This window comes from Cydia fagiglandana, chromosome 5 (genome assembly GCF_963556715.1).
Source record: "Cydia fagiglandana chromosome 5, ilCydFagi1.1, whole genome shotgun sequence".
Taxonomy (NCBI): domain Eukaryota; kingdom Metazoa; phylum Arthropoda; class Insecta; order Lepidoptera; family Tortricidae; genus Cydia; species Cydia fagiglandana.
Genome location: NC_085936.1, coordinates 11,607,240 through 11,630,259, shown reverse-complemented (window position 1 = coordinate 11,630,259; position 23,020 = coordinate 11,607,240). Strand labels below are relative to the sequence as shown.

General features: G+C 38.1%; 1 protein-coding gene across 1 annotated transcript; it reads left to right on the top strand.

Moving 5' to 3' along the window:
* Positions 1–5,337: 5,337 nt before the first annotated feature.
* Positions 5,338–21,927, top strand: LOC134664476 (ras-related and estrogen-regulated growth inhibitor-like protein). Its single transcript, XM_063521151.1, has 6 exons — positions 5,338–5,613; positions 15,427–15,483; positions 16,149–16,225; positions 18,280–18,461; positions 18,908–19,094; positions 19,828–21,927. Exons 1-6 carry the CDS (start codon positions 5,550–5,552, stop codon positions 19,894–19,896), a joined length of 636 nt encoding a protein of 211 aa, XP_063377221.1. The 5' UTR covers positions 5,338–5,549; the 3' UTR covers positions 19,897–21,927.
* The last annotated feature ends 1,093 nt before the right edge of the window (positions 21,928–23,020 follow it).

Genomic DNA, 23,020 nt, shown 5'->3' with positions numbered 1-23,020 from the left:
TACGTGCGTTGCACTTAGTTCAACATATTGTATTGGACTTGACTATAAAGCAGGCTTATCCTGGTGCGATGAAAAATGTATCAGTATAAAAGTTAATAAGTACATATATTTAATCGTATGGCTAAAAACTATTTTAACATATAATATGAATAACCAACACGTAAACAAAGCACTCAAATGACTTCTCACAACCACTTAAATTAGGGGTATGGATGGAGGTAAGTATGTGTTGCAGCTTAATTTCGATGCAAAAAATCGTATCGTTGTCATTTACCTTGTCTACTGTCATGACATGTTGACAGTCAACTGTCGAAAATCTTATATTTTTATCGATTAAAACAGACAGGCGGAGGTCATGTTTGGGAGCGTCAAATAAAAAATAAAGTTACAGCGAAAATGATAATTGAGAGCTTTATATATACTTGTAAAGGGGCCCACTGATTAACAGTCCGCCGGACGATATCGGCCTGTCAGTTGTTCGGAACTGTCAAAATTTTGTTCTAACTGACAGGCCGATACCGTCCGGCGGACTGTTAATCAGTGGGCCCCTTAAAGCTTGTAATTTACTTTACTACTTATATTTTCTGTGGCTATATGATATGACAAATAAAAGTTACTAAATTAAGAGATGCTAGTAACTAGTTCGATTAAAGTCGGATCAAGCTAACACTGCATAGCATTTGCAACGACAAAGTGTTGCAATTCATGATTAATGTCAATTTTCTATGAAAATATGACATTAAGATGGGATTATGCTCTTTTAATGAAGGTTTAGAGATCGTACTGTTAAAGATGTTACGCATCATAATATATGCTTGAACATTTCATCCACATGTGATAATCTCCTGCAGCATCGCGCATTTTCAAAACACAATACTTCTACTTAGGTAATCTGTTATACGAATGTTGTTTCATAAAGGTTAATCGACAACGCAGATTCACTGGCGACTATAAAAATCTCTCTCATCCGTTTCCGTTTATCATTTCGGTTCCAACAGGGACCAGTATAATAAAACAAAAGCAGGCCTACTTCTGTCGACACTATAATTAATTGAGTATTATTTTATATTAAATTAAATTCGGCGTGGGCCGGCCCTGTTAGTGTTGTTGAACAAATCGTGTGACCCCATCTCCGCCAATTTAATAACGAACGCACGTGGTACTCTGGGTTTCAAAACCATAATGCCCCATTTGGTAGGTAAATGTATTGGACATTCGATCCAAAGCTTCTGCGCTACAACAGCGTCCGCCTGAATTTTCAATTTATGTCAGCTTTTTGGATTTAATAGCCTCTCATTGTTAGTATGTATAACGCTATTGTTCTCTGCACTTTTAATGAGAAGAGTAATTTATCAGAATAACTTGTTTCTAACTCAAAATCAGAGATGCGACATTTTAGTAGGTAAAATAAAAAACCAAGAGATATGCTCGTTTTCAGATCTTCCACAGTCCTAATACTAAGTACCCCCCTAGGTATACAAACTTCTATGCAGGGGGGTGGGGGGGTTGTATACTTTATGTCTACAGCTGACTGTACGCCAATTTCACCATGACAACATAAGTTATAACATAAGATGACAATGAAGAATGTTCTGTTTTAACACCCGTGGTTTATGGTGACAACAAACTAAACAAAGTTTGTTGTAACTACTAAACATAGTTTACTGAGCACTGATAACAATTAGTGCTCAGTAAAAACCAAGTTTATTATGATAATAGGCATTACAATACAAAAAAATATGACAATATTTCAACTGAAAGTTCATCCACCAAGACCAAAAAACTATAATTGTTCCAGGAATAAAGCATAAGACAAATGGACAAAGACTTTGCTTAGCCCCTTTAAGCGGTTTATAACCTATGTTAACAATTCTATAGTTTCTGCATAATTTCCCACAATACAGTGACGCTAAAACCATTATTACGCTGCACTTAATCCAGTTCGCCGAAACTAACTCAACGCAATATTTACTAAAGCTTTTGAAATCATAATAATCTTGAGAAATGTTTTCATTGCTCTTTTCAATGAACGGTTCAACTAAAGAGTAGGTGTTAACGTTGCAACAAGCAAGATCCAGAGATACGAAGCTCAATAGGCAAGTGTGAACCATTGTTGCGACCATTAACAAACGAGTTTTGACACGCGAGTTTGCGAAACTGCTCAGTAAATACACGATTTATTTAATTAGAACAACTTTAATTGAATGCATATATCGAAAATATGCAGTTTGCAAATGTCGCAATGAATTAATCAAATATGATTTGCGTGTGCCGCAGCCGACTGGACCAATTTGTGCGCAAGATTGAGATCGAGATAAGCAACGCGTTAAACAGAGGGTTGATACTATTGATAAGATATAATTGGCGCTTACAGGAAAAGAAATCGTGTATCGTAAACATGGTGGACATTTAAGGGTCATACGGACAAACCTATCCGCATAAACCGCTTCCTACGTACGAAATGCTCCTATAAAATTCTGGCCTCTACAGCAATCTCTCAAGTCTCAACTCCCGTATCCTTGACTATCGGGAACAGGGAATATATATTATTAGCTTGACCTCGGCATTACACTAATATATTCCATAGTCAAAGCAAAGATTATGCCTATCTCTGGCACGTGAGCAGTCACACAAAGAAATTCCGAGATTAGTACGTACCTTCCTACAATATAAATGCTTATGATACTTAGTATCTTTTAAATTAATATTCAAATTTATCTCATACATTATTTTCTTGTCTATTTGTATAGAAGGATAATATAGATAAATAAATATATTGATTGATTAAATATAAGTTTAAGCTTAGTCTATTTTGTAACGAACGCCAGCCCGTATATTACGTACACCTACTTAAATGAACACGTATCTAAGACAATTTTTTAAATTCAGTTGACGATACTTAATTTTAATAATTGTTAAATAACATAGAAAGCTCTCCACATTTAATGTATTTTGATCACGTAGAGTTTTGATGAAGATGATACTACAAGCTGTCGTGTTTGGGGGTCTGTAGCGCTATGTTATGGACGTGTGTACTGAATTTTTATTTTTTATATGGTATGTACACTTACATGTATTAAAGAAATGCTATATAAGCAGGCAAGAACATACATTTTACGAGTCTATAGACCTTCATTAATAATGAGTTGGTAGATCAAAAGTGTAAGTACCTATTGCCCTGATTACTGCTGGTTGTAAAGCTTTAACAATAACACCCGATCGCGCTTGACCAATTTTTTACGACGTCGTCGAAATCATGCTTGATTTGTAGCCCATCAATATACCGGTTTGCGGGATAATTTTATTCGAGCACAATGTAGTTTAAGAACCAGGTCCATCGACACTATGACGCCGATTGCATAAATACGGTAAGGTCCGACCTTATACGAGGAAGCTGTCCAGTAACGACCAATTTGCCTCGGGAGACAGCACTCGTCGCGTTTTTTCTCCCGGCCCAACCTTCCTTAATGAGCAGAGAAACGCGCACCGCGCTCTAACTTCTATGCAAATCGAGGTATTTTCTTCGATTTTCGAAAGTTCATATTTGTGAGATCGCTAATGAATGCTGACAAATACGGTTTGCGAGTTTCGTTAAGTTTTACTTTTACGTGGATATTGCGTCGTCCGTCAAGGTAATCTATAGCGCTAAACCGAATTGATGGCGATTTGTGCTAAAGCACGTAAACTAACATTTAAGAAATTGTTTCACTCCAGAGTTAATGGTTACTCCACACTCAATTTGCGGCAATGTGTCTTTATAAGACATACCTATGTAAATATGAACATTCTTTTGCAATACCTCTTCACGCTAAATGATTAGATCTCATTACTTTACAGGTAGTATGCATACTTATAGATTGATGTCTTAATAGGCTCTTAGCTATATTAGAAAAGATGGTGTTAGACCACATTTTATAATGTGCATCAGCTGCCCATAAATGGAGTTGTCTTTAGACACCCGTCTCGTCTTTGAGCCATCTTCATACGTGGAATCGATAGGTATGAAATTTCTCTACATAACGCGTTATAGCAATTTTCTTGGCAAACTTAGTGGTATTCAATGACGGGTTTAACGATTGTTACCGCTACTATTTTATTAACTAGAATGTCTATTATCATGATTGCACGGTATTAGTTCATTCATAAAGCCGACCACTGACTAACAGTCCGCCGGACGATATCGGCCTGTCAGTTAGAACAAAAATTTGACAGTTACGAACAACTGACCGGCCGATATCGTCCGGCGGACTGTTAGTCAGTGGTCGGCTTAAGGGTTCGAAATCGGTCTCATCTGTCCTAGGTGCACTTGTCGCGTGGTAAAGTGGTCTAACCTACAATGGGCTGGAGGAAGCGGAGTAGCCTAGCTGGCCAGCGTGGGCGGGGCGGATCCAATTACGTCTCAGCAAGAACGAATTTATTGCGGCGGGCGTCTGCGCCCGCGACGCTCTCACCTTGACATGTCGCCGACGTGCCGATCTGGAGCAGAGGGGCTACCGCGAAAACCGAAATTCGCAAATTGCTGGGATCTTTCTCCTTTACTCCGATGAAGGCGTGATTAGAGTGACTGAGAAAAATGCCCGCAATTAGCGAACTTCGATTTACGCGGTTATAGCCCTGATCCCCGTGCGACAGGTTTGCAAGACCTATAAGTACCCAAAACGACTAAATTTACGGGCCCATTAAGTATTAATTACCATTTTAGTACCACGCACGCTTCTGGTGTTACGCGTAAGCTTCGGGTTACCGACATTGGTCTTAATTAGGTGAATAGTGCTGTACGAGAGGTAATTTGATTATCTAATCTCAGTTAATTTCATTGACTATTATTTTGCCCATCATAGTTTGATGCTATGATGGTAAACCTACTTACGAGTAGTGCTTAATTAATTGTATAAATAAGTATGTAAACACCTACCCTGTTAGGTGTTCCGTCCTAATTTAAATTTATGATTTTACTTTAAAATTAATAAATAAAATAAGTAACCTTTTGCTTTACCAGTCTTCTCTATCATTGCTTCATAATCTTGTTTTCTTTATATTCAACTTCCCTTTGTGTAACGAAAGATATCGTTTTAAATTAAATTAGGCATGACATATTTCTAATAGAGTTCCTAGTTCTTATACCTTAGCTTATAAATTTTAGTTTTTATTCATTAAGTAAATTGAAGACGAATTAAGTTTCTTAGCTCCCAACTCCCAATAACAACAAACGTCGATGCACTATCGTAGTAAATACGTCATCTCGTTGTATTATGCGCTTACGCATAGAGCGGAGGCTGCGTCGGCGCTGTGCTATGCCCTCGGAGGCTCGCGATTCCGACAGTCGCGCCAGAATCGTCGCGGCAGCTGGTCGCGCCCGACACCGAGCACACGCAACAAATCGCGAACGATATATTTTACGATACAACTTGATAGATAGATCCTTGCGATTTTTAAGCGTCGTGAATCGTGAGTTTATAAGTGCATTGGACCATGTTGTTTGCGAACTTTGCCGTCGATATGTTCGAGTACGCATGACTTTGATGAGACTGTCGTGAAAAACAGCACAAATGAAGATGACTGTAAATCGCATTCGGGTGGTAGTGTTGGGGAGTCCGCGGTGCGGGAAATCGGGTTAGTATTTTATATTAAATACAAACGTACTTAGATGAGATTTATACAAATGCAGGATTTTTAATATTTATCACAGTCTTACTAGGTAGGTAATGTAAAATTTTGTAATTTTCATTTTCGTACGTAAGTATATAAAAGTAAAATTAATTTTATGTCCTTAATTATAAACATAAAAACAACGTACCCTGTACAAATATCATTAAAGTGTCCAAAGGGACTTTACGTGTTGGCTTCGGCTCCGCGCACGCTTCGCAAATATCCGGAACACCGTAAAAACATTAAATAACAACTAACTAGAGTTAGACCAACAAAAGTCTGCAACGATTTTGATAGCATATGCAGTGCAACTAGTGCAAGTGTTATTTTATACGACATAATTTCATAGAAGCCTGACGTTTAAAATAACACTTGCACTGCGTGTGCGATCAGAATCGTTGCAGACTTATCTTGGTCTAACTCTAGCTAAGTAGGTACTTTTTTTTTCTTATGAGCAATGATCGTACATTTTCCAGCATGTTTGGTGCAGCAGAGTGGTGTTAACGGAATTGGTATAGATATTTTCAACTGAAATGGTAAATTAAGGTTAATATTAACGTAATTAACGCTAATTAATCATTAGGGTTGAAATTATTTATACCAATTCCGTTAACACCACTCCGTTGCACCATAAATGCCGGAAAATGTACCTACACGATGTCTCCTTATGAGTGTATAATAAATTTATTTTTTTCAGAAACAGTCTTTTACAAACATAATAAATGGAAGAATGTAATAAAATGTGAAACCATGCATGATTACGACCCATGCATGATTACGGCCAACAGGTTAACAGCCTTGCAAATTTGGGAAGCATTTATTATGAGAGAACACGTGAAAAAGAGTTTTTTGGTTAATAATGATGTCCATTTAATTAACAGACTAAAGATTGATGTGTGCATAATTAAAAATACAATTTGTTTTTAACAATGTTCCATCCTTGGATGATGAATGCATCTTTACAATTCCTGTATAATTATTAATTAATATAATTATGTACAATTCTAAAAGTAATTCATGTAAACACAAGCATAGAGAAATAAATAAAAAATAGAGTGCTCACTCCATACATCAATTTTTATAACAAAACGACTATTATTTTCGCAGTCGAAAACTGATGTATGGTGTGAGCACTCTATGTATGTTTTTCTCTATGACACAAGAGACACATGTTATAGTTAAGTATTATTTTATTAGGTCCACAATATACAAAAAGGATAATAGTCCTCAAATAGATACTCGTCGTCATAATCTTTCTTTATTACTTTTCGTTAGATATGTAATGTACTTTAAAATTGTGTTGACAGTTAAAATAAGAACATTAACAGTTCAGGGGGCCTAGCCAAGGTGACACTGGAACCCGCCCATACATTGCTGTGCTCAAAACTACAATAAATAAAACTAAGCAAAAATCGCTTCGAATCGCTTTGTGTCTCTACGAGTAGCTCTATCACTCTTCCATATTAGTGACAGTCTGCCGTATTCGAACTTCAATATATTCACAAGAGACGACACGTTCTAGATCCATTCTAGATACGTTATAGTATATCAACTAGTTCTCTTTTGCAGCGCAATTCGGGCAACCAATGTCACTTTTACGTTAGATAGATTAAGATATCTATTAGATTAAGATATGTGAATTCGATCTCTAAGTCATATCCTGTGGAAATCGTTCAAGAGTATCTCCAGAATCGCGCAAATGTCAAATTTGACAAGTTAGATCTTAAACATATCGTTATCGTATCTTGGTGATGTCTAAAAGATATCTATTTCAAAATCCGAATCGGGCCCATAGACAGTTCGTTCGCTTCGTAGCGTTAGCGATTGGCATGTTGTCTATGAGGCTAGGACTATTTTTTTCTTCTGCGAGACTTATATTCTCATTAATTAGCGTGATTGTATCAACGAAATTTAACAAAATGCAATTTTTAGGGTTCCGTACCCAAAGGGCAAAAACGGCAGCCTATTACTAAGACGTCGCTGTCCGTCTGGTGTCTGTCTGTCTGTCCGCCTGTCTGTCACCAGGCTGTATCTCATGAACCGTGAAATCTCATGAACCGTGGTAGCTAGGCAGATGAAATTTTCACAGATGATGTATTTCTGTTTCCAATATAACAACAAATACTAAAAACAGAATAAAATAAATATTTAAGTGGGGCTTCCATACAACAAACGTGATTTTTTTGCCGTTTTTTGCGTAACGGTACGGAGCTCTTCGTGCTCAAGTCCGACTCGCGCTTGGCCGGTTTTTTCCTTCTTAGGTATACCCACCCAAGTAGCACAGATAGCTCTATAACTACTCACTTTTAGTTCTATCTAACGCTCTGTGCGTATTAAGACACTTATAACAGCACACTCGTGGTCCTACAGCTGTATAATAGATTTCAGTGATATTTATATAGCTTAGGGCTGATTAAAAGCTGCATTACGGCTCTGAAAACTACCATTAATACGCAAAGAGTGATATAAAGGTATATTTGCTACGAACCTATACAGCTTTAAGGGTTATCAAATGCTTTAACCGTTATAAGGTCTGTTTAGTGGATAAAATTACGCCATGTGCTGTATAAGGAGGTAATTGTGGACTTTTATTACGTTGACTTATTAAGGGAGCACAAGTGAACTATTATGAAGCTAATAGATGTATAATGGAAAACATGTGGCACATTATACAGCTTTTCGCTTAACATGTTTACCGCTAAGCAGCTTTTATTACGCTGACTTTTAAGGGACCACGAGTGAACTAATATGAAGCCAATAGACGCATAATGGAACACCTGTGGCGCATAATACAGCTTATCGCTGAACGTGTTTACCGCTAAGCAGCTTTTATTACGCTGACTTTTTAAGGAAGCACGAATGAACTATTATGAAGCCAATAGACGTATAATGGAACATACGTGGCGCATAATACAGCTTATCGCTGAACATGTTTACCGCTAAGCAGCTTTTATTACGCTGACTTTTGAAGGGAGCACGAGTGAACTAATATGAAGCCAATAGACCTATAAATGAAACACATGTGGCGCATAATACTGCTTATCACTGAAGATGTTTACCGCTAAAGCAGCTTTTATTTTGCTGACTTATTATAAGGGAGAACGAGTGAACTGTTATGAAACCAATAGACGTATAATCGAACACATGTGGCGCATAATACGGCTTAGCGCTGAACATGTTTACCGCTAAGCAGCCTATTATACTACCATTGAGACTGTGTGTATAGCGGCTATTTAAACGTTCACAAGATGCCTTATAACTGTTTAGAGGTTCACTAGTGTATCGAAAGAACGACTTGGACTTTATAGTGGTTCACTTAAGTATCTTAATCAGATATATAACAGTCGTATGCTGCATATTAGAATTTTAACGGTTCACGTTGCTTTTTAACATTGACCGCCATTTTATTGTATATAACCTACAAAATTTAAATTACTTTTCCAACTTTTAAGGGCAACAATAACGTTTTGTGCATGAGTTCTTAACCTAAATCACTAGTTTAGCACTTCCTATAACGTATTATTAACTTTTTATCTCATAATTCCGTCCAAACCACTAAAGTAGTTTTTACACAATAGCTTATTTATATCATTAATTTAAATAAATCCTGATTATTCTCGTGGCGCATTGAAATTTTCTTAGATAATGTATATATATAATGTCAATAAACTTGCATTCCCAAACATCTTTCTCACATTAATATATAAAAGATCATGTACTAACATTTAACTAAACACTTTAACAAAATGACTTATGGTGTTGTTGCGCTAAAGGTTTTTGCTTCAATATAAATATGTTTTTTAAGGCAGAGGTGTAAAAGTATGTTAATAATTATCTTTTATTCAGCCCAACGTCAATCTTTCCCGGTATTAGGGCGCACATGTGACATATTAACTGAATAAAGGGTAACTGGTGGTCTCTTACCCAGTCAATATACACCTCTTATAACTCCTGTTACCCCTTATAATTCCATTAAATTGCTGCTACAATGCTCTTAAACAGCTATGTGAACTTAAGGCTGCATAATTTGTGCCCATTTAAGAGTTATAAAAGCTGAAAAGAGGCTTATACAGCTCTTATGCAGCTTTTTTATTCCAGCTTCAAGCGTATTCGTACTTCATTATGCGGCTGCTATACAGCTAATCTGTGCTACTTGGGCATGCACCATCGCTATCGTAACCTTGAACTCTCGTTCGCTCATCGTTAGTTCGCGCGATTGCAGTGATTATTTGCAGCTAAATAGCTCAAACGTCATTAATTTGTGTACATTAAGTATTTATTTTTTAATTGGCAATTTGTTCCCTTAGCCTATAACAAATTACAGAAAATTATGCTATTCTAATACAACATTAAACTACGTAATCTTATAGTAATGAACACAAGCTCCTTGTAACAATTGCAATTGCAATGTGGTTAAAAAAAAGGTCAGCGTAGTCTGTCAGTTTACTCTAATTTAGAATACCTACCCTTTGCTTAAAAATCGTTATTTTATTCGTCAACAAATATCTCCGGTGTTGTTTACCAAATTCCTTCAGACGGAATGTTTCAATGTAAACGGTATTATGATAAGCTCACCTTGTATTGTCTCGCCATTGTTTTCCATTATTATTTAATTATGCATCTTATCAAAAAGCACACACTAATAATATGATGCATTATACATTCCTGATGACAGGTGGAGTTTTTCCTAGACATTCCACGAAGAATGTTATAAAAAGTCAGACTGTAAAAAGTCTGCAGCGATTTTGATAGCCCACGCAGTAAACGTCAAACTTCTATGAAATTATGACGTATACATAACACTTACACTGCGTGGGATATCAAATCCGCTGCAGACTTTGTTTGGTGCAACTATATATATGAGTGTTTCTAAATATTCAAACCAATCAATTTGTAGAGAATAGCAGGTATGAGGGTGTATTCCCATATTTCCCATTTGTCCCGGCCCCACGTGACCGCCGCCATACACGAAGCGGGGTCTAATGGGAATGATTTATATAAAATACCTATTCCTAGCTGTGCTTCGCGGGGACAAATTTGAATACACCGATATATACGAGTGAAATACTTCTTTTATCAAATACACACACAAATGTTATACATAAATGTTTTAATATGGTTTAATTTCGACATGTTGTGCAGTTTGGACATGTAGGTACATCGTCTGTCCATTAGAAAAAATGTTATCGTGAATAGTGTCAAAGACTTTCATGAATCCGGCGTCTTATAGGACACGGCGTCAGCTGTCGCAACGTAACCTACATAGCAGGACTTAAACATTATCACTTAATTAAGAAAATCTGTGTTAATTAGAGTAGAGGCGTTTAAAGTTGTTATTAAAATAGCTTTTATGATTTGCACATGAGGTGAGTGTAGATCAACGACCTCGGGCCTCGGTTAAGCGTTAATCGGACGTTTTAGCGTTACACAACGGTTGGCGCCAGGCGACGGTGTCGGGAAATCGCGCTGACCCACCGGCGTCGAGTGTAATTGCACCGCCCTAATTGCCGGCCCGGCGCGCCGGCTGACGGCTGACGGACCGGCGTAGACGCACGCGTTTGCAATTCATTACAGAAAAGCGCTGGGCCGACATGTGAAATTGTTTTTAAAGTAGATCCTGTCTACGAGGGAGTGGCAGGGACCCGCGACCGACTAACATCGTTTAGCTCGTCCCGTAGCATAAAGCGGCGACTACGATTTTAAGTTATTCTCGGAGCTCATTACTGGAGCCGCCGTACGTTATTTACAGGTCATAATGTCCGTTAGTCGTTTATAATTTCATTGGTGCTTAATGCAGTTTATCCCTTATCTGGTGTCCGAATAACTAGGCCAGTCTCGAGATGATATGCGTATGAACGGTTTTTAAATCGACCAGTTAAAACAATTAACTTGGGTCAATAAGGTATTTTATTAACGATCTGCCATGACGTTCCCTGGAAGTTGATTAAGTGTATTCGTGGGGTGAAATTTGAAAGGCACAGACAGCGGCTAAAAATAAACTTGGAAATCGTTTTTGGTGTCGAGAATCTGTCGCAATGTCAATTAAGAGCGTAGATTGTGCAGCACTGTACATGTACAGCTATATACATATAGCTTGACATGCATTACTTATGAGATAAAATGGTAAAAATAATATCCCGGATCACACAAATATGTATGTCACTTTTACAACTGAGATGAAAACGACGTCTTATGGACTGCGGTGCATTTCAAACAAATAGGAATAAGTAGGTCCCACAATAAACACATAGGTATAAAAAATCGATAAATACGGAAAATTAAACTTAAACTGACCTAGACACATACGACAGCCCACAGATGTGACGAATGTTATGACATCACACGCGTTAAAAAAGACATACAGGCCTATTCGGAGACGATTTAGAGGTCAACTAGATCTACATTAGATATCGACTAGATGTGACTTGGATATCTAGGTCATTATTGGTTGAAATCGTTCAAGAGGACCTCCAGAATCGTGGAAACGTCAAATTTGACATATCTATCTGACAAATATCTTTAAATTATCCATATCGTAACTTGTTGAGGTCTAGTAGAAATCTAATTCATTTTCCGAATCGAGCCGATAGACCCATATTCAAACATTATCCTTTTCATCCTCCTATCTTCGCTAATCGGGTGAAAAGGACCGCCTATACAGTAAACTGCGCCGTCGCGTCGCCGGCTTTTCATTCTCACGCTGTGATGGATCACTCCGCAGTGATGCACCGCGGTGCCGCCGACATCTACCACTGGCGGGTGGCGGTGGTACACGTCGGCATCATATTAATATAGATTTTGAAATTAACTGTCAATTGGACAATTTATTGATTTATCCATGCACATAGAAGTGTAAAACAGAAAGTGATCAATCGTTTTGAAGAATATTTCTATTATATAATTTAAAATAATTTGCTTAAAATATCATAAAAGCCCAAAGTTAGCTTCTGTAAAAAAATATGGTAAATATCGTATAATGTGTACGTGCTTTTATCAGAATTCAGATATTTTATTTTGTATAAAAATATAAAAACCCCACATAATAGGGTTAAAGCGAAAAAAATAAACCCCCACTTTTTGCGTAATAATGAAAAAAAAAATGTATTTGCTTGATCTTACTTTACGGCTTAGTCGGCGTGACTGATTTGTGCTTAGTAGTAAAGTATTTCAAAATTTAGCGTCCCAGCACTAACGACCACGGAGCAAAACCGTGGATGGACAGACAGACGGACATGGCAAAACTATAATTGACTACGAAAAATAGACTCAAAAAATAAAGTTATTTATCTACCCTAATATGCACTCAAAAATGCCATAATCGGCTTTTAATCCTCTATAAATTTCACCAATATGAAATTGTTATTGACAGAACATAATTCTTTGTTGTGTGTGACCCGACACGCAGTGGTATCCAGTGCACGCACGCGTCAGTATAGATACTATAGACAGGTAATGCCCTCACGTAGCCACAATTTCACGTGGAGTCGCTTTTTTATGCGCCTTAATACTCGACATTAACCACAGCACCCGATGGGCCCGCATCGATTTAATGTCAAACCTCTCTGTGCGAGTAAAAGGAAAAAATGTTTCTGTAATTTAATATAAATAGGTTTTTACTTACAAGAGTCGAATCTCACGTTCGGAGGGCCTCGGAGTTTTTTTATTATAAATAAATCGAATCCAGTACCTAGCAGTTTTAATAAATTTGCTGTGCTCCATACTCCATACACCTCTTTTATATTTGAGTCAACTTAAACAGTTTATATTTTCAATAACAACAGATACAAACTTTATGTTTTTTATGACAATATTAATATTTTTATGAGTATACGAATCTAAGGTTTTTTTTATTTCATGTTAGCGCAATCAAGAATTAATTTGCTAGTGACAGCATAGAGGAAAGTGGAGATAAACATAGCCAAGCTGGTATATCCTAGTCCTAGATGCGTATTACCTGTTCGCCGACACGCGCATCAATCGACTCTTGATCGATGAGACTCGTAATCTATTAATTACCCTATAGATTCCTGCCGATACATCCATTGTTCCTAAGATAAAGCACCATCTATCAACCCACGTGGTGCCATGTAGCTTGATCATCGCAATTTGTCTTACGCCCTTCAGCGCATTTAAATGATTTTTATATCGAAAATTATAACGGATCGAAATGATTGTTTGTTTTTAATTTGTAATGGACTTAAAAGTGTTTCGATCAAATTAAACAGTCAAGTTTTATCACCGAATGCGTAATCGAGTCCCGGAGAAAGTGTATGCACTTAATGCGCGGGCGAAAAAAAACGAAAGGAAAATGAGAGTGTGGAATTTGGCATGTCTTTCATAAATTTGTGTTACCGCCGGTGGTTCGGTAACGTTACGTCTTTAAAAATCATAATGCCTCATTAAGAACTTCATTCTTCATAAATGCTGTTAACAACCATTCAACTTTATTGATGGTAACTCAGTGGGTTTATCGAATGATGTCAATCAAAGGAGTACGAGTACAATGTTTACCGTAAACAGTTTTGTGATATTGTACTTAATTACGATTACAAATGACCTGTGATTTCACGTTTATTGTGTAGTGTGTAATGGCCGAGTTTAGTAATGTTAAGAAAAATGACTAACTATATTAGGGATCTCCCTAGTTCAGAGCGTTTCTTTAGCACTAAACAACAAGATGCGGTTACATGGATTGAAATCATTATTTTATTGTCAACGCATTTATGCTTAAGAGACAGGGAATTAACAAAAAAAATCCAATGCAGAAATCACAATCGAGATGCAGGTACCTACTCTCAGAAGTCGCAATCGAGATGAAGAACGTTTGGTCAAGTTACCTTAATCGGATGCCCTAGAATGTGTCATGAATGCATTCCACCCAAGTCCATTGTCATGCGACCTGCAGTTGCATAAGGCTGCGTAGACGTTGGGTAATCGTTTTGGGCCTAGAGTCAGACTAAAATGGAAGCGGCGATAATCCCCCTGGGCTAACACCGCCTTTGATGATAAAACTGCGCCTGGAATAATAAACAGCATTTGTTAGCGAGGGAAGGTAAATAAGAAATTACGCTGCATAAGATTTAATGCAGACAACTAGTCTTTCATCAACTATCAGATCTGAGCATAGTAATTCAAACAAGAAAGTGCATCAGAACATAAATTTCCATCAGTCATGGAGTAGAAACTCGTATAATTATTATTATCCATCAAAGGGTCAAGTACCTTCAAACCTTCAAGAAAAGAGCGTACTCCCATCTTAAAGGCCGGCAACGCGCTTGCAACTCTTCTGGTGTTGCGGGTGTCCATGGGCGGCGGTAATCGCTTACCACCAGGTGATCCGTCTGCTCGTTTGCCTCCTATTTCATAAAAAAAAAAAAAAAACCTATCTTCATTATTCCGCGCCCGTCGAGTCGTGGCTCGTGTAATGAACTTTTTGAATAGGTTCTTCAGCTCCTTTCGACGTGGCAGGATTCCCTCGTCGTTTTGTAGGTAGCTGTCGGCGAGGGCTTTCTCCAAAATTGCGTCGTCATTGTTGTTGATAACTGTTTGTATTGTATACGTCCCTTGGATCGAAATACCGGGAGTGGAATGAAAAGACTAATCAATGCTTATAGCGCTTCTGGTAGAAAGTTAGGAGGAACGACCTTAGGTCATTGTTAGCTTTATGACCAGGGTCATGATTCTGGTAACTTCGTGTCTATAAAAGGTGTAAAGGTTGATGTATCAATTACATCATAATTGAATGGTATAATAAGATAAGTTATTTGTTTGTTGCAGCGGTCGTCGTGCGTTATCTAACCAAGCGGTACATAGGTGAATACAGCTCTACAGGAGGTGAGTGAATGTTTACAATCAAATTACCGACAATCATCGTAGATAATTATCAGAGGCCATTTCGTTTATGAGGCTGAGAATATTATATGCAAAATTACGAGTTATTGTTACAAGCAATTGACGTCAACTTGCGCGCTGTCGAGTGCAACTTTAAATTGAAATGTCTCCTTCCTTCCGACCTTAAACGAATGGCAAGTGTCGTGTTTTGCGTCACTGGCGTGGCGCTTCGAAGTGAAATTAAAATGTTAAGGAAATTGATTTTAATATTCATTGCTAGTACGTAGCGAAAGCCTCTTAAAAGAACATAATTTAGTGTTTATCGTTCACTCGCATTCCACTGCCTATATTAAGATAAACAAGGTAACAATGTAGCTGTCCGTTTAGGGTATGGCTATACCTATAGCGACTGGCCGTATAACAATCCATTATACCATAATTGTCGGTAATGTTATAGCAAATTACAGTGCGGGCCGCAAGTGAGAGGTTCCCGGGCCGCATGCGGCCCGCGGGCCGCTGGTTGCCGGCCGCTGCTGTAAATAATTATTGTAAGTACCTACGTTTTAAATCCTTATAGGTATCCTAGCTTTAAAGGATACTAATTGATGCTTAGTTTTAGTGGTGGCTATTAGCTGGGAATACCCAACAAATGTTTTGTTTGGTTTCAGATTTTCTTTATCAGCACCGAGTCGCGTTCGACGGCGCGGTATCTGAAGTCGAGATTATGGACACTTCTAACTGTGCAGTAAGTAAATTGATAAAGTTAATTATTTTGCTGTTCAACTTTATTGCCTTCGACGTTAATCTGTAGGTGGTGAACAATAAAGATTTAAGTGGCCACAGTATTGTAAATGAAGCCGGAAAGGCCGAGATTCATTTAGCGGTAGACAATGGTGATGTTTATCTGCAAGGTAGCGGGAGCTGATGCTCGTACAATTTAATTAGACAAAGTTTATGGGTCTTGTATCGGCTATCAGATGCGATCTCGGCGGCCGCGGTCGCCTCCAGCGGAATACCGCCTATCTCAAAAACAGACGGCGAAACGAATTATTGCGTAAGCTGGTATAATTTTTTGAATTTGTCATTGTTTTTAGTCGGTGGGTCTTGAAGAAAGCTTACCTAGTGCCTTTTGATCTACTTTCTAGAAATCTTTGAGCAATTTGCTGCACGCTACATTAAATGTAAGTAAATAAGTACCTTAAAAGGGTTCAGAAAAAAATTTGAAAATTCAACTCGACCTGTTACGATGATTACTTCTACAGTTTTTGGATAGCGAAAAATAAAATTCCCAATGTAAATTTTAAACTGTACTACTACCCACTGCATTACATAAGTCCCAATACGTAGCTTCAACATTTGCAGTAAATATGCCGAAGCTAAATTTTCCTTGCTTTTTCATTAAAGCCTGTAAATAAAGCTCTTCTACCCTATTGTTTCAAAATAGTCAATCCGTCGGGAACAGTGTTCTATGTATACCCCACCACTGCTGCACTGTTACTGACTTATACATATGTAGTAGGTATTTAGGTAGGTATATATGTTTTATGATACATTTATAAACATCATCTGAAGTAGATGATTTGAAGAGGCCAGTAACCTCGATCACCTTATGTTTTGCTTGCCGATATTTCGGCGCAGTTGCTTGCTTCAGTTGATATTTCAGTGGCACGTACTGGAATATCAACTCAAAACAAGAAAACACTAATGTGTGGTTAAAAATACTCCTTTTGTTTACGAGCGTGTTAGATGGAGGTCCAAAATTCCATAACGGAACTGTAAAAAAAGTGTTTCAATGTTTTGAATTGCGTAATAGATTATAAAGCGGCCGGCCCCATTGCGCCCCGCAGAGACACTTGTGTCTTGACTGCATTTTAATGAGTTCCAATACATTTATTTAATAGATTACGCTTAATCTTGCCTTTTGTTAATGGAACTGAATCTGAATTTCCGGAATTTGTGCCCCAAACCTTTATCAGCACCGCTACTTTTAATTAAGCGGAGACATGTCATGACACCGTTGTAATAGGCGCCAGCGTTCAAATTAATCTGTCTTGAGAAATACATCTTATTAAGGCAAACATTTTGAGTGGCTTGAATATGTAATCAAACCAAACTTATACCACGCTTTATGATTTTCAACTTGAGGCGTGGCGTTGTTTATTTTAAATAAATAGTTATTTTTAAAATAAATGTCTCTGGAATATGGTTTACTCAAATAATGACTAGGTAAATTAATTTGAACGGTCTTAGTTTCTTAGGTCACGAGCTTTTAAAATTAGGTACTTACGTAATTCTTCCACGCCATAACCATAACAAAAAAACCTTGCATGTCTACTGACTCCTTAGGTAGAGTCTGGAACAGATAATTAAGTTTACTGCATCATTTCAGTCTCGACTGGTCCAAATAGTTAAGAGAGCTTAGGTAAATCCTTCACCAAACATATTCGGATTGAATAAATACCTAGGTAGCTAATTAAGGTACGAGTATCCCTTTACTAAGTAAAGACAGGGTACAGGAGTACATACAACGGACTGTGACGGTACAGGGGGCCACTGATTAACAGTCCGCCGGACGGTATCGGCCTGTCAGTTGTTCGGAACTCTCAAAATTTTGTTCTAACTGACAGGCTGATACCGTCCGGCGGACTGTTAATCAGTGGGCCTTTTATCACGTATTTAAACATAACATACCTACTGTTCAATACATGTTCGCGCTTCTTGGGCATTGCCAATGGTTTACAATATTCTTCTCCTGCATGTCTTCATGCCGTCAATACTTATCGAATCAATCTTTCCCAGATTCGTGGCTGCCTGGCAGAGCACGTGCGATGGGGCGACGCGTTCGCCGTGGTGTATTCAGTGTGTGAGCGGCGGTCCTTCCTGGCGGCCGCCGAGCTGCTATCGCTCCTGGAGCGCACCCGGCTGCCGGGCTGCGCGGCCGTCACCCTCTTGGGGAACAAGAGAGACCTCGAACACGCTAGGTGAGAGGACAAAGCAGCAGGTTACTGAACTTATACTTATGACACAGGCCTTGGAAATAGCCTATAATCAGTTCATTACACTAACGTCACTAATAGTCAACTTCTTCGGTGCTGCACATTCAGGGATGTACACGATGTTTTCTTTATTCAGCAAGCTTTTAAATGATATTAAGTTAAATATGTTTCGTAAGTATTAATAGTTATATTATACACTGCATGGCTGCCTGGAACCTTTAGGGTAAGAACCAGTATTTATTTAACCCACGAGGTCCGGTTTCCCAGGCGCGCACAGTGCCTAAATCGAAATGAGTGAACATTTTTTGCAAATTCTTCAAGATTATTTTAACTTGTAGTCGAACGAAAGGTACCTAACGTAAAGGTAGAGTACGTAACATTCCGCTTCTGTCGTTTTCGATATTGAGGTTTTATTCAAGTTTTGTTGGTAGGGAGGTCCATGCGGAGGAGGGTCAGGAGCTGTCGCTGCGGTTCGGGTGCCAGTTCTACGAGGTGTCGGCGGCGGAGTCGTGCGCGGGCGCCGCGCTCGCCTTCCACGCGCTGCTGCGCGAGGCGCGCGCGCTCGCGTTGCTGCTTCCTTCGCCTCGGCGCAAGCTCGCCGCCTATTCTGTTTCTAAAGTAAGTATTACGATATGTCCGTAGCAGATTCACGGCGTTTACCGTTTACACGCAGTTGCGTGCTCGTTTTACTGCTGCCGTCATGCCGGCGAAAATTTGATGCCTATTCTGAGAGCCTACCGCGAAAATATGTAGAAGTTTCGTTTCCGCCTTTCTATTGCTCCTGTACCTACCTATATTCAAAAGAAAAAATTAATAGACCAATAGACGAACGGACGACGTGACTTGCGTCGCGGTAGGCTCTCATCCTTAAGGTGGCCACTGACGAGCCATCCAACAGTCCAAATTGCGTGGCTGCAATCCAAAATCGGCCCGTGAATGTCAAAAACGTACAATGTTTAATATTAGGATGCCGTCCATTTGGATGAATCCATTGTAACGGCATCCATTTGGAAGGCTCGTCAGTGGCCTGCTTTAGTATCGATATCGTCGTCTTTACTTTTGTGTTGGCTGCGCCACGTGCCAAAGCGGAGGCGCGCATTCTTCACTGCTGCCGCCTTCGCCTCACTGTTGATGGCCATTCTATCTCTAATGTAGGTACTAGGTATGTTCGTATTGTTCGTTCTAAGAGCCAGCGGAAAGTTGGAAGCAGGGTTCACCTATTTGTGTAAAATGGGAACAATTGTTACGATGTGCGCAGTACTTCGGCAGTTTACATATACCTATTATTTTGATTTAGTTATAAATATTATTTTAATCTAAAAGTTATCTAACATTTTCTTTCTTTTAACAGGTAATCGGCACAATATTTGGCAAAAATAGCAAAAGTGTGCGAAAGAAAAGGCCGTCACTCAGCATTTAAACTAAGATTAATGTTTCATACAAATATTTATTACTTAAGCCATGGAGACTGCTTCGTTTGTAAATAAAATAAGAAATCTATTTAATAATAAGTCAGCAAATGGAAATGTTTTCCTTAGAAATATTGTTGAAGTTTTTAAAAATCTTGTTAACCTGGCCGTCGTCGCAATCTGCAAATATAGGTAGGAATGCATTAAAAAATTGAGTAATTTGACCCAATAATTAACATTTCATGTTTTCATTGAATTGAAAGTGGGATAACTACTTACTTACCTGTTTGTGAAATAGCGAACAATGCCAGATTAATGAGATTACACAAAAACTATAAAAACGTTCCCTAGTTTTTAAGAACAACACTTGTACCTATTTTAAAAATCGCGTGCTTTCGACCTTTGAACACTTAGAGGATATAACCAACGGAGACGCCATGTCTAAAATTTTCGGTACAAAATAGTCTGCCGTTTTTTGCGGGGGAGGGGCACATCAAATGTATAGGTACGTCATGTCAGATAAACGTCAGTCCATACATATGGTTGACATGAGGTTGACCATTGGCCGCCTATTTTCGACAGAGGGGAACGCCTGTTAATGGTGGCTCCATTGTTAATTACTCCGAGTTTGAACAACGTTGGCCAAGCAGGTTTGTAGCTGCACCAACGTATCTGCACTTATCAAAGATCTTATCTTAATTAGAAAGGGTCTATATTTGTTTAATTCGCATATCTGATATGTTGGTAGGCTTCCCCCTTAATTAAACGTGCAAGACAAGTACGTCAACGTTAAACTCAATCATTATGCTCTTTCGATAATTATTCTCTGGAATTACTGTAATTTTTACATTCATCATTTACGCTGCCGATGCCGTTTTCACAAATAGCCATGTTTATAATGCATCACTGAGTTTTTGGACATCTAGTATACTTATTAAAAATCCGGTTCGAAGATTTAAAGAGTACTTTTACGTATATTATTACGGAACTCTCCCCGAATACTTGATGCTGATGGGATATAATTTTGGCAGATGGGCGACCTCATTGTGTCAATCTGTCTGGTAGGATCTACATTTGTTAAAAGAAAAGTATCTATTATTTTCTTGTTCAAGTTGCAAGAATGCTGGACAGGTCAGTAAATAGTCCATTATGGTGACTTGAGATGTGCCTTAATAATGATTGATTTAAAAACTCGACAATCTATGCTAGAAAATCATGTTTTTTGTAGTACTTAACACATCTTTACTAACGAGCTCAGTATTCTCGATAGTTTTGTAATTTTATTGTAGATAGCAGATGCAAGTAATCTTTTCATAGTAATTGTTTCTTATTTTAGTGGTGTGCCACATTAAAAAGCCTAATCTCTTTATGTTTAATACAAATTACGATTGTAAGTTGTATTGAGAGTATTGAGCCTTGCTTTCTAGGGGTGCGGGTCGTGTGGATCGAGCGTGACTCGCGGGGTCCGATTACGGTACCCTACAATAGGTGTAATTGAGCCACTACAAGAACATATAAACTTATATCTGAGGTCACGAACGCTCGATACATTAAGCGTTGCTATTTGTGAAAATGTTATTTAGCGAGAAAATAATTCATTTCTGTCAACATTAAATATAATATTTGTTCATCGTACTGTTGTCTATCGGTAGGTACGTCGTCAAGTTCTGATATTACTTACTGACTAAAACAAGAATTATGAGCTTTAAATTGGTAACTTGACATGATGGCATTGATGGCACTGACTATACATTTGTAGGTGACCGAATTGCCACCGTTAGCGCCTAAATGATTCAGAATTGCAGATGTCTTTACTACGCCACATATATAATAATCGCCTTTTACTAAATATGTAAGTATATCGTGTAAATAAAGTCAGTATTCCTTGTAAATAATTCATTTAATAATGTATATTTAATACACCTCGCACTAGAGTTACGACTGACTCAACCAATTGTAAATATTGATGTTAAAAGTTCATCTTAGCCTTTAGATATAACATTTATACCTAGTAAAATAATAAAACTCGATAGTAAAATAAATGCTTGTTTTATTTGTAGAAGCGAGCCCTTATTACATACTTGTTGTATAAAAATAATTTTCCTAAGTTTGCTTGCTCGATTTAGTGAATGTGCGCAAGTGCGATGAAGTTCATATTCATTCAGTATTGTTGACAAACAATATAGTTACTCGTAGGTATTAAATTGTATTTTTTTAACATGACCTAACCAATTAAAACCAAACCAATTGTTGACGCCATTTTCCAGTTAAGGCCTGTGCACACCGGCTTGCGTGTGCGTGACGTGCACGTGCGCGTGCGCTAAAATGTTGGAGCAGCACACGCACACGTGTACGCAAGTGGTGTGCCGTCTCTCATAAGGACCTGTACACTACAACTCCGCACTACACACGCAGCCGGTGTGCACAGGCCTTTATTGATAGGCAGCAGATAGGTACTTGAATTTATCGTCGAAGATAATACGCATTTCAACGTTGTCCTTCTTCACTTGCTATTATATTTTTACAGTTTGGCACATTATGGTCATTAGGCAGGTTTTGCGATTGAATAATTGAACTTGTTCTCGAAGCAATTGAACATGAACACGTCCCTTAAAGTTGAGTATTGCAGTGAAAATGAAATTGAAATACTTATCACATTTTTCGTAGATAATGATCCAAAAGTATTTTGATTACCTAGAGTTGATTTCAGCCTTACCTCCTTAGCAGTCAATTAGGTATACCGGGTGTGGCCTGTAATACGAGCAAAAAATTAAACTGTAGGCTGTACTCCTCATACTGACCAACATTTGTTCAGCAACTTTTAAAAATAACTTGTGGTTTGATTTTTAATAATACACTTTAAAGTTTATTCTAAGACGCAATGTATTGCGAATTTTGTTATCTTTTAGGCGTGACAAGCAACGTAAATCACAATGATATGGCGTGGCGATGGCGTCCATTGAAGATAATATTTATTTTGTATGAAAAATAGGAAGTCTAAATACTTTATAATTTTTTTAAATTTGTTGAACAAAAGTGTCACCGTTTGAGGAGTACAATCTATGTTTTAATTATTTGCTCATGTTACAGGCCACACCCAGTATATGTTTGCTATGCCATTAACATCAACATTAA

Coding starts and splice junctions, on each gene's coding strand:
- LOC134664476 (XM_063521151.1), top strand. CDS start 5,550: ATGAAGATGACTGTAAATCGCATTCGGGTGGTAGTGTTGGGGAGTCCG. Junction 16,226..18,279: donor TGGACACTTCTAACTGTGCA/GTAAGTAAATTG, acceptor AATCTTTCCCAG/ATTCGTGGCTGCCTGGCAGA. Junction 19,095..19,827: donor CCGCCTATTCTGTTTCTAAA/GTAAGTATTACG, acceptor TTCTTTTAACAG/GTAATCGGCACAATATTTGG.